This window comes from Cryptotermes secundus, unplaced genomic scaffold (genome assembly GCF_002891405.2).
Source record: "Cryptotermes secundus unplaced genomic scaffold, Csec_1.0 scaffold816, whole genome shotgun sequence".
Classification (NCBI taxonomy): domain Eukaryota; kingdom Metazoa; phylum Arthropoda; class Insecta; order Blattodea; family Kalotermitidae; genus Cryptotermes; species Cryptotermes secundus.
The window spans coordinates 272843-291186 of record NW_019724601.1 but is presented as its reverse complement, the minus strand read 5'-3'; the positions used below and the strand labels follow the sequence as shown (position 1 = coordinate 291186).

Here is an 18344-nt window from a genome sequence, read left to right as displayed (position 1 = left end):
TGAGTTAGTTGATTTAAATATGGCGAGGGGCGAGTGTATTAAGAGAGAACTTGCAGAATTAATTGAATTTAAAGTTATAATAGACCGCTTAATTCAAAAGGGAGTGGTAAGCGTATTAATAGCAGGCTAATTAGTTTTTGTAAAATCAAAACTGGTTTGCAGATTCTACGAAGTGGGTTTCGTGCGCGTGCGTAGAGAGTCTCGCTTGTTCTGTAAATGCGCTTTGGTGATTCAATTGTGCAAAATGAAATCAAAGGCACTGAGTCCATCTTTCATTGATAGTTAATTGTAACGTTTCAGCGGCAAAATGTAAATGCGAAAATCTTACATTTTCCTTTTAAATTCAAGATGAAAGTTTCTGGAAGTAAGGATGTTTCGGGGCTGTATGCGATGTGCAGGTAACATTTTCCACCTGATTTCTCGGTTCGGTGTTCAGCACCTTACTCTGTGCTTCAGGAGCGTTGGAGCTAATCATTTCCTCAGCTACTCAACAAGACAACGCATTCATAAAAAGCAGTAGTGGAACCCCCGGGCATGGTGACTTCTATTCGAGCCCCCCAGCAGTCGTAAAACGGAGTTGATTCATGAATTCAAATAAGAAACCGTGTGGAGGCGAGGTCGAATACCTCCACCGTAGCCCTGCGAGTCGTAGGAGGCAGTAAGAACGGAAGTCTCATATCTGAGACAGTCCCACAGGACCCGGACCCGAGAATGACTGTGCTGCCATGAGCCAGCAGCAATTATAAACGACAGACCCGTCCTCTCGTCAGAGAGAACTAAGACTCAGACTCAATTCAAATCAAAGATTTCATTCGTAAGCGAATTCAGAAGCCATTTCAATGGTGAAGTGTTAACCAAGCAACGGATAGTAAGCAGACGTTGAAGTCTTCATTTTGTATGTTATAGTTACAGTAATCTTTAGAGTGTTATAATTATTTGTAGTTACGACTTGTGAGTGTTCAGTAAATCTATTCATCTAATCCAGAACCCTCTGTTATTAGTCACGCTAAACAGGAACACGTGACATTACATTTCATTCCAGAATTCTAACTCTGCGTTATCTACAGATGCCAGTAACCGCGCAAAGTCTATCAGACAGTTTGGTCTAGCGGTAATGCTGTGTACTTGCATTCGGGAGTTGCCCTGTTGGAATCTCAACGGGCAACGCACGTGACCAACATGTGACTGTCGGCCAGTACTGTTTCGAGGCAAAAATTGTCTGAAATCTCTGTTAACCAATGTTAATTCTACCCTGACAGAGCATAGTGTTTGATACAGGGGATCATTCGGACGCAGCTGAACGGTAATAAATATGCTTTAGAAGGCCCATTAAAGGGTCCATTCATGCGGTGGATCCATTAAAGGTATTAACAGTCGGTGTTCTGACGGGCAGTATGATTTGCGTCTTAAAGTGAACACCCTGTATAATAAAACTTTTAACCAGCCGTGTTGTGACATAATGATCCATAAACGTTTGAAGGGGATAGAATTTTGTATTCCTAGACAGTCCTTCCTAACTCTTCAGTGCATAAGCTGGGTAAATACAGCACTGTGTGAATATTTGCATTATTTGATGAAATTGAATGCTAATCTGTGATCTTTCTACTTAAGGTTTCTGTGGTAAGAATCTGTGGATTGATTCTGTTAAAATTGCTCGCGCCGTTAAATCTCATGCTCGTCTGTTCTCTTCTTCCTGCTCGCGGTTGAATTGTCGAAGGAATATCAGCGCTTTGCCTCTTCCTCGTATCGCCCTGGTGTCTCGTCTGCATGCGTGGCAGATCCTCCTCCTTGCATTCCACTGCAGAATACTGAACTGCGGAAATATCTTCTCCTGCAAGTATACTAAATTTAATGAACGAAGAACTAATGAATGAACTAATCTTCTGAGGTATGACTCCCTGTAGTCTGGTATATAAGTACTAGCTTTCAAATAAATCTGCTGCTTCCATCTTCAGGATATTTTTTCACTTCTACGTGCTGGACGACCTAGGAGTCGGAGTTCGAGTCCCGATAGGGTCAAGAATTTTCTCTTCTCTATCTCGTCGCCCAGACCGGCTCTGAGGGGGTCCACCCAACCTCCTATTCAGTGGGTACCGGGGTTAAAGCGGCTGAGTCGTGAAGCTGAGCACTCACCTCCAGCTATTGTCGAGGTCAAGATGATGTGGAGCTATACATGCACTCCCCCATACGCCTTCATGCCATAGTGCTTAATTAGCTAAACACGGAGAATTTTACCTTTTACTTATGTTGAAGATGAGACCAGTATGTTTCTCCGAAACGCTCTTACTCACCTACAAGACTGCACGGTTTCATAACCCACTGTGAAACAGTATGAATTTTCTGTTCTGTGTAAACTAAAATGTTATATTGCTTGAAGTTAGTAGGTACATACGTGTAGTGAGAGAGACTAGAAATGAACGCTGGACTTCGGTAAGAAAACCCTAGGAAGACCAAGATGTAGATGGGAGGATAATATTAAGATGGATCTCAGATGGGATGGAGTGGTAAGGACTTGATTCGTCTGGCTCAGGGTAGGGACCTCACACGATAATGAACCTTCAGGTTCCATGAAGTACTGAGCATTTCTTGAGTGGCTCACCGACTGGTAGCTTCTTAAGGAGGACTCAGCTCCATGGAGTCAGGTATATACAGGAAGTGTAATACGCCCACGCGTTGATTCATTCATTCGCAGGTATTGAACCTTTCTCTCGGTTTTGTAACCTGCTTTCCTCATTTTGAATAAAAAATGAAAGTAGGATCAACATGCTATCTGTGTATCCCTCCTATCGTTGCTAGGCAACAGCTCGGTAAAAACGTTACCGCGGCAACGAATGCTCGCAACAGTAGAAGAATTTGTTGGACACGTCATGTTCTATTTGGTCCGTATCCTATCAAATAAAAGCATAACCTTGTTTTTTTTTGGGGGGGGGGTCCTATCTGCGTACGTTCGCTTATTCTTTGCTTTCTACATGCATGTATACATACAAACATAAACATATATGATCACTTACCCCTTAGCTGTACGGTCCTATAAGAAGCTTTGAGCTCCTCATAATTTTTAATTTTCAGACCTCGTAAATCATTCTCTCCATCTTCGAGCGATCTAAATATAGGTCATCTCAGTTTTCTTCTTCTTCCTGGTTTACCTTGAGAACTTTGCTTTGCCCATACTTGTTTGAGAGTCTAAGCATACCACACATTCGTTCATAGATATCTTTTTTTGTCTGTCTTGCTCTGTCTCTGCGTACGTAGATACGCTTACGGTCTACGCATGCGCACATATACGCAATCATTCATTCGTTTGACGTTTCTTTCTTTGTCTTTGCTTCCCATCATGTCCCTTCAATTCTGTCACCCTGCATCCGTCTCTTCTTTATGTATGTATCCATTTATATACATACATACTTATATATTCGTACGGCCGGACATTATTGAGAACTGTGACGTCATTAGTCTGGGTGCGCTGTTGCCAGTCGCGCTACAGTCGTCATATCTCGGAGCCCCTGTTTGTGAAACTCTCATTTATCACGTTTTTGTACGACGCGTAACGCAGGGAGAGACTTTGGCAACGGTCACCGCTCGGCCTGCCCCACACAGCGCCCGCTCTGTGGATATCTGCCCTGATAATGCGGGAGATAACGGTCATAACTGTTTGAGGCGCCTGTTGCCTCACTGTCAGAGTAGCTTCGAAATGTGGGATGGATGTTGGACAGTGAATGGTAGGGAATGAAGCGGCCATGGCCAAATTTGAGGAACTGCCACGGAATTTCTCTTTGTATGAATCAGGAAATTGAAATCAAACGCCTAGAAGTATCGGATAGCTCAGTCGGTATGGTGACTGGCTACGGGCTAGACGACCGAGGGATCGGAGTTCCAGTCGCGGTAGGGTCAAGAATTTTCTCCACGTCTAGACCGGCTCTGGGGTCTACCCAGCCTCCTGTCCGATGGCTAGCTATCGGGAGTAAAGTGGCCGGGGCGTGAAGCTGACCACTCCAGCTAATGCCGAGGTCAAGAAAATGTGGATTTATACATCCACTCCCGCATCCTCCTTCATGGCGTAGTGTTCATTGTTAAGCACAGGGGCAACTTTACTTCTGCCCCGGAATTTGCCTGGAGGGACTGAGGAATAGCACGCAAAGTTCTGGCAGGACAGTCTGTCTCCGGCCCATTAATTGGACTCTGTAATTTATTTGCCGTTTCAACATATTTGTGAAAGATATTCTGCAGTATATTTATCATTGCTTCGGTACTATCAAATAAGAAGTATTGGTGATGTAACTTTCATTGTGAGTTGTTTACTGTTTACACACCCGTGAGAGGTATCCTGCAGTGTAATAATGATTGCTCTGATAGCGGTAAGTCAGAAAATTAGAAGTATCACCCATTTTTAGGTAATTTATTTCCTGTTTACTATTTCAACATGTCTCTAGAAGTATTCTGCAGTAGGCATATATAAATATAGAACACGATATAGATGACGAGACTTGGGGTAGATTCCAATAGGAATCTTTATTACCCCTCGGAGCAGCTCCCTTGCATAAACTCGGCCGTAACACTCCTCTTGGTACTATTTCTACTCCACCTGCCTGCTTCCCTCTCCCCCAACTCCCTCAAAACGTCGCTCCATTGCTACTGGTAGCTACGGACCCCCCTGGGAATCCCACGAGTGCTGCCTGTGTAGGATGGGAAACATCATTCTGCAGTCTTACCAACCTCTCATACGAACATTACAAAAAAAATCCCTTCTTTCACCATACTGGATGCTAAGTTTCGTGACAGCAGATAAATATCAGTTAACGTTTATGAATTTATGGGTTCGAATCCCAGCAGCACTGTGGAAGGCTTAGGCTGCGTGGTACACTTAGAAGGTGCCATCTTCCATGCTGTAGTAATCATTGGAATGGGATGAAATACTTTTAAGCATATATTCTTACAAGCTCGGAATAGTATTTATGCTATCATCTAAAATTATATTTTAATTATATATATATATATATATACTGCAGTTTTTGTATATGTGTGAAACTTGGTCTCTGACATAAATGGGGTAACATAGACTGAGGGTGTTGAGGAGAATATTTGCACCGAAGAGAGATGAAGTGACAGGAGGCTGGAGAAAACTGCATAATGAAGAGCTTCATAACTTGTACTCTTCTCCAGGTGTAATTAGAATGATTAAGTCAAGGAGGATGAGGTGGGCAGGGCATGTAGTACGCATGGGGAGAAGAGGAATGCATATAGGATTTTCGTGGGAAAGCCGGAAGGAAAGATATCAATAAGAAGCCATAGACGTAGGTTGGAAGGTAACATTAAAATGGATCTTAAGCAAGTTTGATGTAGTCGCATGGAGTAGATTAATCTGGCTCAGAATATGGAAAGTGGAGGGCTCTTCTGAACGCAGTAATGAGCTGTCCGATTTCATACAATGTTGGGAAATTTTTTAGGAGCTGTACAACTGACGGTTTCTCAGGAACGGCTCGGCTCCACGAGAACATGTAGATCTGTTTGTTTGGATGGGATGTATCTTGTCCAAATAGAAAGACTTTGGTTTGGAAAACCATTGTTGAATGTTCAACAACTATCGCACGTGTTGAGAGGACCATTGTTGTAGGTTCAGTAATTGTGGCACATGATGAGAGGACCATTGTTGTATGCTCACTAATCGTGGCACGAAATGAGAGGACCATTGTTGATTCGTCGGCATTTCGTTTATTCCGAAAACCACTGTTGATTGTTCTGTAATCTTTTTGTGGCTGAATTTATGAATTTAATTTTGTTACAAACAGAATATATAGAAGATTCTTTCTGCTTATTTTTGTGAGTAATAACAGAATAAGAGATACTAAACATCGATTAGATCGTATCTTGGTACTTTAAGAGGATTCTTCTCAGTCCGCTCTATCGTTTCATTGGTGGTTGAAGGATTATGTGACCCGTAGAACATGTCACCGTCTCAGCTTTTAGTGGTGTGAATGATGTGAACTAACTGTTGGACTTGTCTGTACTTTAATGTAAGGAACGGATCAGGGCCGTAAGTTGGAGAGTGGAAGTAAAGGTTAAGTGTCGAGCAAAGGGGCAGAGTGGCAACCCAAAATGGAGACAGGAGCAGTGGAACATTCGGTTCCTATATATACCATTCTCTCTCTCTTTTTTTTTTTTTTGCAGTAATTGTATTTTGATACCATTTCATACGTCTGATTTCTTCTCAGACAGACATTTTAGAAATATTAATTTCGTTCAATATTACAATTTATACGTGGTTTTCTCAATGTTGTATTGTCACGTAGTATGTGTGACTATAGACGGGGTTTGGATTGGTGAATGGATTTATTGACCACTTATACACACGACTCTGAACTACAAGTAATTACAGCACCACCGCTAATCTCCACAATTCACCACAGCAGCAGCTTAGCCTTTGTCCAGCCTGCTGTGTCTTCACCAGCCGTTCTCTGTCAATGGCTTCTAACAGTGGACATTCTTCACTTTCACGCGCTCAGGTCCTCCCATGTAGGGCTCACTAAAACCTAACCTCCCGGTTATAAGATCTCGGCACGGAGCACATAGAGAACACTTCTTTTATTGTTGCATGCATGTTGCGAGCGTTACCTAGCACCAGCCGCTGTTTACAGAGTTTCCGCTTAGCAACTGGTCTGTGCGCTACATTATTAAGATTACGGTATTGTTGGGTGTGATGCCATATATTGTGGTAAGTAGGCAGACCCATAGGGTTGTGAGACGTCCAGGCTTCCACATTTTCTAGACAATCGGCTCATAGATGGCGGTAAGGTTGTCAGCCTTACACTCCGGCCGCCCTTTACCCCCAGGAAGATTCCTGGTACTCCTTTGTTTTCGAATTACCTCTTGGAAATGTCTTCTATGGGAAGTAAAAGCATTACGTGACCGTTTTGGTAATATGAGTGTCCTTTTATTTTGAATGTATGGATTTATAGAATTTAATTGCAGTCTTGGTCCATTTGTCCTCCACCCTGTAGATCGAAACGGTCCCGCCTTCTTAGTTCCATGTTGGTATTGTAACGGATATGATCAACGCGTTGCCAGGCAATCGCTCTGTAAACACGCAACAGTAGAGGAAGCTGTGTTTTCTGTAGATCCGACCGACGCTCCATTAGACTGGTTGGATAACGATCACGCGATATGTGTTTACTGTAGGGCTATGTCCGATCCGCGGCTATATAACGAGAGCCTTGAGCTGTAAGTTCAGAGCGAATTGGAACTGGGAGTACAGAAGAGTACAAGAAGTCAGCCTGTGAAGTCTTTGTGCATGCTGTAGTACAGTGATGTTGGGGATGTGTGATTGAGGGAGACTTTTGTAGTTCCTGTGCTATAAATCCGTGAAGACTACTGAAGAGAGTAGCGTGGATTGCTTTGTAGTGTGAAAATCAGTAACAGTGTTATACTTGTTTGTAGTTACGGCCTGTAGGTGGTTAATAAATCCAGTTACCAATCCGAACCCCGTCTTTAGTCACCCATACACGTGACAGTACTTTGTGTAGGCATTTAAAGTAGATGAAAACAAATATCATTTACATGGATTAAGTCCTTATCCACTAGGTGAGTTTGCCATCAGGCTTTAAGCTATTGTTATTGCTTTAATACGTACAGTGTTATGTGATCTTGAAAGGAAAAGTCATACTATAAAAATCAACTCTCTCTCGAGGGCAGTATCGATTACATTTCGATAGAAAGGGCATTGAATTGAAAGGGAGGTTCTGTTTCTTTGGTCATTACTGAGGACGGTAGAGGCATAAAAAGGCGAGTATTTCTTCGATATCACCTGTCAAAGAAGAACGAGGTAGGTGAAAAAGAAAATTGTGAAGAGGTCTGCAATACGAAACGACCAATATATCGACAGCTATATAATCGATTCTCGAATTGAATGGAAATCGACAATCTCTGCAAGCTCGCCTGGTGGTCCGTACTGTTGTTAATGCATTTATTCCAATCCTCACCCCAACTGTAGCCTTCCACATCATTTCTGTGACATATATGTTTGGGGGTGGGTGGGGGTGTTTCTACGGACCTGGGGGTTTTTGTGCCACTGCGTTTCTTGAACAGAAGCTGTATATCATTTTATTCTTCGCCTCGTGAGAGACAGGTGCTATAGCAAAGATGCCATTTCCTCTTCAGATCCATGGAAGTACAGTATATTCAGGATTAATAGAGGTCTCTGTTTTGTAAATATTTCGGAACGACACTAACAGATCATAAATATATTGACCCTTTAAAGCCAAGTGGTCACTATATATACCACCTGCTTTAACATACCAAAACTCTGAATTCTGCCAACAGTGTAATTTTGTGTTCCTCATGGTTCTCACAATAAACAGCGACTGTTTCCCTAAACAGCATTAACCGGTTGGGCTTTGTAGTGGAGACGTAATGTGTTTCCTGTGAGGCACGGACTGAATTGCTATATATTCTGCCCACACAGTGTATCTGTTTGTTCCGTATGGTCTCACAGTAAACAGCGACTGTTTCCCTAAACAGCATTAACCGGTTGGGCTTTGTAGCGGAGCCGTAATGAGTTTCCTTTGAGGTACGGACTGAATCTTTATATATTACGTAGAAGAGATGGTTTAATGAAAAAAATGAAAAGCAAATTAGATTCCGGGAATGTCTGGTGCCAACGTGTAAAACAAAATATGTCTAACTATTATTTAAATATATAAATAGTATGTAAACATAGGCCGGACTAGCTCATTAAATAAAGTGTTTGAGGTACGGGCTGGGTGACAAAGGGCTCACACGTCAGTTCGTGGCAGGGCAAAGTCCATTCCAACTCTGAGGACCACTTAGCCTCTTATTCATTTACTCCGATCTATTGCCGAGGTTAAGAATGCGTGGAGCTTTATATGCACTCTCCAATACGTGTTCCTGCCGTGGTGATCAGTCACTGGAGCATATTTACTTTTGTGATTAGTATGCTAGTGTTTTTATATATCCGATATTAGTAATATGCGTTCGCAATTTGTGGGAATTTTTTAAATAGTATGACCCCCCCCCCACAAAAGAAAAATAGACAAGAATTCACGTATGTGTTTCAAAACTTGTCTTCATTTATGCGAGGTCTGAATGAAACTCTTCCCTGGCATAAAATGAGACCGCACTATGTTTGGAACAAAGCACAGTGTTTCGAAGCTGTATCTTCTTCCCTGCTCAGGTGGACGGCTGGAACATTATCTATGCATTTGGATCCTTTAGAACTTTTAGTATATTCTGACGAAAAACAGAATCCAGAAACCCAATACTGCCGTACATATCACCATCAGAACTCTGTAGAAGTTATAATATGTATTTCTCACGACGTTTCGGAGATGAAATACTCTACTGATTTTCTTTCAGTTTTTTTTTTTTAAATCCGCCATTATTACGAAAGTCCAGCACATGCAGTGTTCGCTTACACACACATTAATGGTATACCTGATGGACCATATCAGTGTGAAATTAATGTAAGGTGTCATTAATGGCGTTTCGGAGGATCTTGCTGTCTCCATCTTCAGAGTAACCTATCCATAGAAACGTAATATGGATATTTGGCATTGTAAGGCTTGTTCAGACGTTTGAATATTTAAATTATTTTATTTTGTTATAAATGAATGTGATGGTTTATCGTATGTGCGTGTGTAACTTTGCGTCAGAGCATGTTATGTTTGAAACATATCTAAGGATATGTCGGCATCAGGTTGTTCTGCAGGGTTGCCGTCTCAAGGCGTGACGTAGCCTTAGCGATATTTCCAACAAAGAAATTGTTGTACTCTGCGAAAAAATTTCGCCGGAGAGGCCAGTATGTATCAGCCCTGCATGCAGCATGTGAGCTCCTTTTTGTTTTGATTTGAGCCCCATTTATGAGGAAATTGTATGTTTCTATGAATTGGATGTTACAATCAACATATGACGCATATATGTGATATAAATTTATTGGTTTAATTTGACGTGTATTTTAATACGATTCGTGATACTTATGTCGAACTCTTTAGCATTGTTAATTAAACTAATTTTTGGAAATATGTAAAATTACATTACAGTTTTATCTTTAGGTTTAAGCGGCTGGACCTTGATGTCTATCTTCGGTTTTCGAGAATACGTGATAGAGGGTGTTGAAGGTTTGTCATCCTTTCAGGGAATGTTATCATCGCTAATGGCTTTGGTGGCAGACCTAGCAGCTTCTATATAGATGTTGCAATAGACTGTCAGTCGGCCTTAGAAATGCCAAAAATCCCCGAAACAATTAAAATTTTCAACTGAAATATTTTGGTCGAAACGATGGAAAAATCTTCAGCATATTAAGCTGCGTATTTGCAAAAGCCGAAGCTAATCATTAAAGTTACGAATGAATGTTTAATATGTATATACTTTTTATGTCGTTAAGTATACGTTTTGGAAATAATTTCTATTTATTATTCTAATTTTAGAATTAAGGTAGTACAATACAGAGCGTTCAGTCAAGGAGGAAACTTGGCAACACCGCTGACCGGGCCCAATATTCCTCACAGATTGCTGCTGTAACTGTAACGGCGCGCGTTTATCAGCGCTAATGACTCATTCTGCTATCAGCAGTTACAGTAGCAATCTGTGAGGAATGTTGGGTCGGGTCAGTGGTGTTGCCAAGTTTCCTCCTTAACTGAACGCACTGTACAATATAAGAGGCTGTATTTAAGTCTACATGTGACTGGTTCGGATTGTGGACCCCATTTTTAATGGGAGCTACTATATTGAAAGACGGTAACATGATCAGTGTTTATCATGTTACTGATTTAATTTTGGTGTAGGAAATTTGAATATTTTGCGCTCGGTTACAGGGGCCAACTTCTCAGTCTTCCCTTACATCCAATACCTTACACGTAAGTATGTTTGTTTGTCTGTTTGTTTGTGCGCGAGCGGGGTACACTAGGTAACACGTGTATAACAACCACAACACAGAAATGTGAATACATTTGAAGTGTGAACAAAAAATTCACGTTGTTATATTAATCCTTTTATATGTACATAACTTTATAGATGTGAATCATTTAAATACATTTTGGGATATTTTTATCCTAATTTATTCTGTATACCAAATTAAACTATAAAGTACGAGTATGTGGTACATATGGATATTGTGTATGTAGAACATGTCTGAGGTTACGTCATAAAATTGTGACGTATGTCTTTACGTCACGGTCCGAATGTTACTAGAATCTGTTTCCGTCATAGAATAATAAACAAAATCCCCATACCGAAGATCTTATTGAACACACAGGGACTTTTAATTCCATAAGGTTGCCTACTCGAGGTGTGACCTACCTTCAGAAATGTTTTATAGAAAATATTTTTCGAAAAATGTGTTACCAGAAAGACATACTGACGGTGATCTGCTCTTGGGTGTTTTTACCGAATGAAAATTCTATGTTTTGCCGATGATTCGGAGGCATATACTGTCTCCATCCTCAGATTGGAAATAATTAAGGCAGGAGGACATACTTAACACATGTTGAAACAAATATACTCGTATATTTTGTAAGATTTGAGGCTTTCACGGCGGTGACTATGAAGAAAGCAGTCTTCTGGGATTTGGCACCATGTATATGTGGTGTTAACCGACGTTTCGGAGGATCGTATCGCCTCCATCTTCAGGGTAGAAGAAAAAAGCAGACACAGTCTGCTTTTACCGGTTCTCACGGTCTCTTCGCTTGCAGAATTCTTATATTTTTTCTTCTACCCTGTGAAGATGGAGGCGATACGTTCCTCCGAAACGTCGGTTAACACCACATATACACGGTGCCAAATCCCAGAAGACTGCTTTCTTCAAATATATATTTTATCCTGTTTTTAGTGACAGATTTGGTGATGGGTTTAGTCGCTTTAGGGTGATGATTTATCTAGCAGTTTGAAACAAAGATGATTTCGAGATGCCTTTTCATGAAGTTGAACTGTAAGGGATGAATGATGGCACATTTAAATCGTTTCGAGGGAACAGAGTTTTGTGAACTTGTGCCTGGTGACAGAAGTTACTGGGAGTTCCCGAGTGTCAAGAAGCTAATGCAGACTGGTTCCAACCTACTTCCTTGTTAGGGCATCTGTTAAACTTTGTTACGTACCGCCATCATCCCTACTTTGGGGCCCTTTAAATAGTTTTCTAGAAAGATTTAATTACAGTGAAAACTTTACATTAGATACAGTATTTCGTCAAACAGATAATTTCACCGTTTATTTCATGAAATGAGGTAATAAACTCATCTCTGTGCTTTCACCATTCAACACGCTAGATCACAGCGTTTGCTATATGTACAATATGTTTTAGGGTTGAGAAAATTTGCATTTTGCCCACAGAGGGAACTGATGGATTTCGTAAGGTACAATAAACAGCGACTTTTCCCCTTACTGGCCAACCGTTCTTTGTAATTGAGCCGCGATAGCTAGGTATAGCGACAAGCTACGAGCTGGACGGTCTAGGTTTGATTCCCGGTTGAGGAAAGAGATTTTTCTCCATAACGTTCCTGACTAGCTCTGTGGGCCACCCAGCCTCCTATCAAATGGGTACAGGATACCGACGTCATTTTCCCCTTGGGTAAAGCGGCCTGGGCGTGAAGCTGATCACTCACATCCATCTAGTGCCGAGGTCAAGAATGACGTAGCTATACCTCCACTCCCACATATATCTGTATGGCATATTGCATAACTAATTAAGCACAGGGACAGCTTTAACTTTTACTCTGAAAAATCGCATGATTGAGTTGGTTGAAGGTTAAAATGTTGGTAGCACTGCATATTGGGTTAAGATATACTGTTTATTTATTCAACTTTTCATGTTCAGATCGCGTGTTGCTCTGAATGTCATTGTAGATCCTGACACTTGAAGTTAACGGCTTGCGTGAGGCTTGAACTTACGTCTTGGAGATACTGGGCAACATAACGTTCAGGGGTAACATTGTCTACAGTTGCAAGAACACATTGAACACTCAGCTGCGTAGTTTCTTGTGGAACTTTGTGGAGCATCAGATTGTGAACCTAAAGGGACGCAAACAGCTGTCGTAAACTTTAATTTAATTCAGATATCATTAAATATTTTATAATGTGATAGTCCTTTGTCCTTCATAATCTAATTTTCGCCATAAATTTATTCATCAGAATACAGAAGCTATCGAGTCCATAAGGTGTATTCGGCTTGGGTAAGAAACTGCAAATCTATCTCACAGTAAAGATAAAGCTATCCATGTAGCAGGCCGTGGAGGCTCATACGGTTGTGAGACGTCGAGGCTCCCACATTTTCTAGAAAATCGGCTCACAGATTGTGGTCAGGTTGTCAGCCTTACGCGCCGGCCGCCCTTTTAGAATAAATAGGAGAAGGTCCCACTTCTAATACGTACATGTATATGAGAGAGCAGAAGTGTTGGTCATAGAACTCGACGAGACCTGAAGACAAAATGACTGTGCTGACGAAGACCAGTCCGATCAGTCTCTGAAAGAGTTAAAATGCATCTTAGAACGGGTATGGATTGGATTAAAGTAGCTCAGGAAAGGGGAGAAGTGGTGTGCCTTATGTAACTTCGGGTGCCATAGAATGCTGCGGGTTTGCTTCTCAAAAGGAGGGCACTGCTACCCGGAGTTGGCTCGCGTCTGCAAACAAAATACGGTGAAGTACACGTAAGTACAAATGACTGGTAATTAGGAATGACGTGTCAGTTTGTTGAAGATGTCAGAGCTTCGGCAGAGGGAATGACCTCGTAGCGATGCTGCACGTTAATAATGAGCAGTCTGTGATTAACCTTGTGTCCGGAGTGTATGAGCGACTAATTTCTTTTAGAAGCGACGAGATGCAGTCTCTTGGAATGGGATGATTAAAGATTTAATCTTAACGCTAACACGCCTTCATATTTTACTGTCACGTATGTTACTCAAAAATGTGCTCTGACGCAGTGCTTCGGGTTTGTAGAAGTGTCGATCAGTGTCGTGGTGTTCCACGCGGATACCAGTGAGTTGATTATTTAACGACGCTTTCAGTTTCGGGTTAATTAGGAGCTTCATAACTTGTATTCTTCTCCAAGAATAATTAGAATGGTCAAGTCAAGGAGGGTGCGATGGGCAGGGCTTGTAGGACGAATTGTGGAGAAAAAGAATGCATATAGGATATTGGTGGGAAGGTCAGAAGGAAAGAGACCACTAGGAAAACGAAGACGTAGGTGGGTGGACAATATTAAAATGGACCTTAGGGAGATGGTATGCATTGGATTGTTCTCGGTAAGGTTAGGGACCAGTGGAAGGCTCTTGTGAACACGGTAATGAATCTTCGGGTTCCATAAAACGCTGGGAAGTTGTTGAATAGCCGCACAACTGGCGGCTTCTCAAGAAGGTAGAATGGTATATGAATTGGAACGGATTTGGAAGGAACCGGTCTTCTGATGATAGAGATGATATCCCGGCATTTACCTCGAGGGACAGAGGAAACCCACGATTTTCTTCAGTCTAGAAGTCCGCCTTTTGTACAGCCCGAGAGTCGAACCAATAATCTCCCGAATACGAATCTAAAGCATTATACTACACCAGTCGTGACGCCGTGTAGTTATGTATATATTAAATGTTCCAGAAGAACATGCTGCCGCCACATTTATAACTATATACCAGACTACACGGCGTTACATCCCGCAAGGCATGTGGGTGCCACATTTGTCGCAGTGTTTAGAATGTTTCTCCTTGATGGCCATTACGGGCTACTTACCGTGTCGACATAGATTTGTGTTTCTGGTAACACATTATGTGCTCGTATTGTGTCGTGGAATTGCGTTCGCTCAGCTGTTACTATAGCTAAACAATATATGTGTATATTTAGGCTTCACAGTAATCATATTTAATATTAAACACCCATTTTTTTATATTGTCTGGTGTACCTGAATGTATTCTTTAAATTTTTATTATTTTTTTATTGCTAGTGGGGTGGGACTAAGTCCCTTGTACTGCGGCCACTGCTGGCCTATTGTACCAGCCCCAGATGATAGGTGAGGGTGATTATGGAGCAATTGGTGGAATGAAGATTGGCAGGGGAAACCGAAGTACTCGGAGAAAACCTGCCCCAGCGCCACTTTGTCCACCACAAATCCCACTTGACCAGACCCGGGATCGGTGGGAAGCCAACGACTAACCGCTTAAGCTATGGCGCTGCCTAAAATATTATTAACTTGATGTTGAACCTCTCATGAAATCAGTAGGCCCACTGTACAGTGATACAGAGCAGTAAGCATTTTGGGTTAAGCCATATTGCTTAGTTATACGCGTACTTTTGCAGGCCTTCAAAATTCCGAGTCTCCAATTAACATGACGCTTAAAAATTTCACGATGGTGCTTAGAATTTGTTCTATTACTATTAGTGGATNGATGTTGCAGAAACAATTGTACGCAGTATCAGTTCGCCCGCTTCTTTGCTTTATACCTTGTTTATCTTTGTCCCCTTCCCGTTTATCGCCCTCGTTGCTTTCCCAACCCTTTTCTTTTATTCTCATTCTTCTCCCCTTTCTTTCCTTCTTCTTCTTACACCTGCTCTTCCACTCCTCGAACCGTTTATCTCCTTCCCTTCAGGACGTTTTCATGGCCGAGTGCTTAATTAATTAGCCACAGGGAAACTGATTATTAGTTTTATCATCATTCATTTCATCATATCCTAGCGACGGCAGAAGATACTCCGGGTTTCTCCCATATCCTAGCAATGGCGCGTTGTGTTTTCCCGGAGCATGACAGGGACTACCACAGGGACTACCTATTATTTATAAGTAGATGTCCCAGTTCTTTTGTTAATAAAACCGGGCATGTCTCTTGCCCTAGGTATTTTTTAAGTATCTCCTAGATTTATAGGCAATTTGTGCAACCCTTTATTGAACTTATAAACAATGTCAATATGAACCGTGTTCTTTGTTTCAAATTTTTTCAGGTCGTTAATAAAAGACCGGGGGCTCGTCTACATCACACGCCATGTGAAATCAGTTGAAATGCAATAACCTTCCAGCGATATTCCGTATTTATGACAAAAAAATTTCTGTGCGCAATTTTGTTGGCCCACACGTTTTGAAGTACTAACTGTTGCTCATTAAAGGACGATATTGACAACTCAGTTGAAAATTATCGCACTTACCTTGTTTAATCGCGTCCTTTCTGCTGGTAGATGTTTTTATGCACTTAGAGAGGGTTTATCTCAGGGAAAACTGAATTGCTGCTGTACAGGACACTTGTAAGGCCAATATTAGCTTATGCCTGTGAGACCCGGGTGCTGTTCAAGACAGATGACAGATCCTGAGTTATCAGCTGCATTTGTGGAGCAGTGCAGGATGGGGGCACATGGAGGGAGAGATATAACCATGAAGTGTATAAGCTATTTAATTAGCCAGGTATTACTGAATATATTGCAGTGTGTAGAGCCGTTGCTAAGCAACTACCGCGAGATAATCGAATGCACCGGAGCTGTTTCTAGGCAACGGATACGCATGCAACAATACAGGTACTTCTCTGAAGGGTGTTTTATACTCGGTCCGTGCAAAGGGTTATAAGGAAGACAGTTGAAGCAAGAATAGTGCAGTTGAAAGAGAGGATTCGAGCTCGGAAGTAGAGGAATAACCATTGTTAGTAGCCTTTATCAGGAAACGTCTAGGGAAGGCACTGCAACCTGGAAAAGGCTTGGCGTGTGCTATAGTGAGCTGTAAAGTGTGGAAATCAGCGATAGTGTTGTAGTTATTTGTAGCGGGCAATAAATGTAGTTATCCAAAACCCCGTCTGTAGTCACTCAATTCTACGTCATAGCATAGAAATAAACAGATTTAGCCGGGCAGGCAAGAACGTGTTTATGCCGGCCCTAAAGGGACTAGGGAACCTGGAGGGCCCAAACTAAGAGGGAGCATGGTTCGATCCTGGATATCAGGCAGGGCCCCAGGAGCGAGGAATTGGAGGAACGTGGCCATGAATAGAGAAGACTGGCTTAAGTCTCAGAAGAGGGCCAGGGACCACACAGGGCACATGAGCCAATGACGTTGATGACTGTTCTTAGGTCAACTGAAATAAACAACCAGTGTCTTTTTTTTTTTGCTTGTATGTAGATTAAACGGAGCTAGGATAGCTCAGTCGGTATAGCGACAGGCTACGGGCGGGATGGCCGGCGTTCGATTCCCGGCAGAGTCAAGAGATTTTTTTCTTCTCCATAGCATCCAGATCCAGCCTCGTATCCAATGGATACCGCAGATAAAGCAGACCACTTGCTGAGATTAAGAATGGTGGAGCTGTACTTCCACTTCCCCATACGTCTTCATTGCTTGTTGAGTAATTAATTAGTCACAAAGGTAACTTTTACATTTTTAAGCCTGTCCATTTACATTACCTAATTTTGTTGCATTACAGTAAATTTGGCCGGTCACGGTAGCTCAGCGGTCTGAGGCATGAACTGTCTTCGCTCGCTCGGAAGCCGGGATCATGGGTTCTAATCCCACTCAGGACATGTTTGATATATGTGTTCGTGTTGTCCTGTGTTTAGGTAGAGTCCTTGCAATGAGCTGATCACCCATCCAAGGAGTCCTACCGTCTGTAAAATGATCAAGAAACTGAGATATCACCCCTGCACTCCAATGTGAGAGCGAGAGGAGAGAGAGAATCAGTACAAGGGACTCAATCCAACCCCACTAGCAATAAAAAAGTCCCTTGTACTGCGGCCACTTCTGGCCTATTGTACCAGCCCCAGATGATAGGTGAGGGTGATTGTGGAGCAATTGGTGGGATGAAGATTGGCAGGGAAACCGAAGTACTCGGGGAAAACCTGCCCCAGCGCCACTTTGTCCACCACAAATGCCACTTGACCAGACCCGGGATCGAACCCGGCGACTAACCGCTTGAACTATGGCGTGATTCCTCTACTGTTTCTCTCCAGAGGTCTGTATAGCGTTTCATGTAATACAAATCGTAAGTTAAACACTGCTTGTGTGTTAAAGGTTAGTCTGTATTCCCAGCGCAGTTTCCATGGACTGCCACTCTTTCGTTAACGTTGCATATGCCGTAGCCGTATCGGAACTCCTGACGTGTAGTTCTTACTGAAAATTCGGTCGATATTAAAAAATTCAGCTCCTCGCCTAATATTTCAGCAGACATGCTGCAGCGCTTAGACCCGGGTCCCTGATGTTAATTGCCGCTGCAATGGGAATCCATTATTGAACCTCGAAGCACTTTATCCGCCATGTTGCCAGTTTTCCCTTTATTTATTTTTAATCAGTCCCCAACTTCATTCTATTTTTTATTTGAAATCTGTGTCGAGAGAGGATATATTTTTTTTTTCAGATGCCTCATTTTAATATTGTAATGGAACTCATTGAAGGGCG

General features: G+C 42.0%; 1 protein-coding gene across 4 annotated transcripts in view; it reads left to right on the top strand.

Moving 5' to 3' along the window:
- LOC111862442 (tyrosine-protein phosphatase Lar) overlaps window positions 1-18344 on the top strand; it is an 805060-nt gene that overhangs the window by 613041 nt on the left and 173675 nt on the right. For 3 of the 4 annotated variants that reach the window (XM_023847834.2, XM_023847833.2, XM_023847832.2), the window contains one exon: window positions 10824-10865. The exons of the other annotated variant lie outside the window; for it this stretch is intronic. In XM_023847834.2, coding sequence (XP_023703602.1) covers window positions 10824-10865 — 42 coding nt within the window. The remainder of the gene's footprint in view (window positions 1-10823; window positions 10866-18344) is intronic. 4 annotated transcript variants of the gene reach the window in all.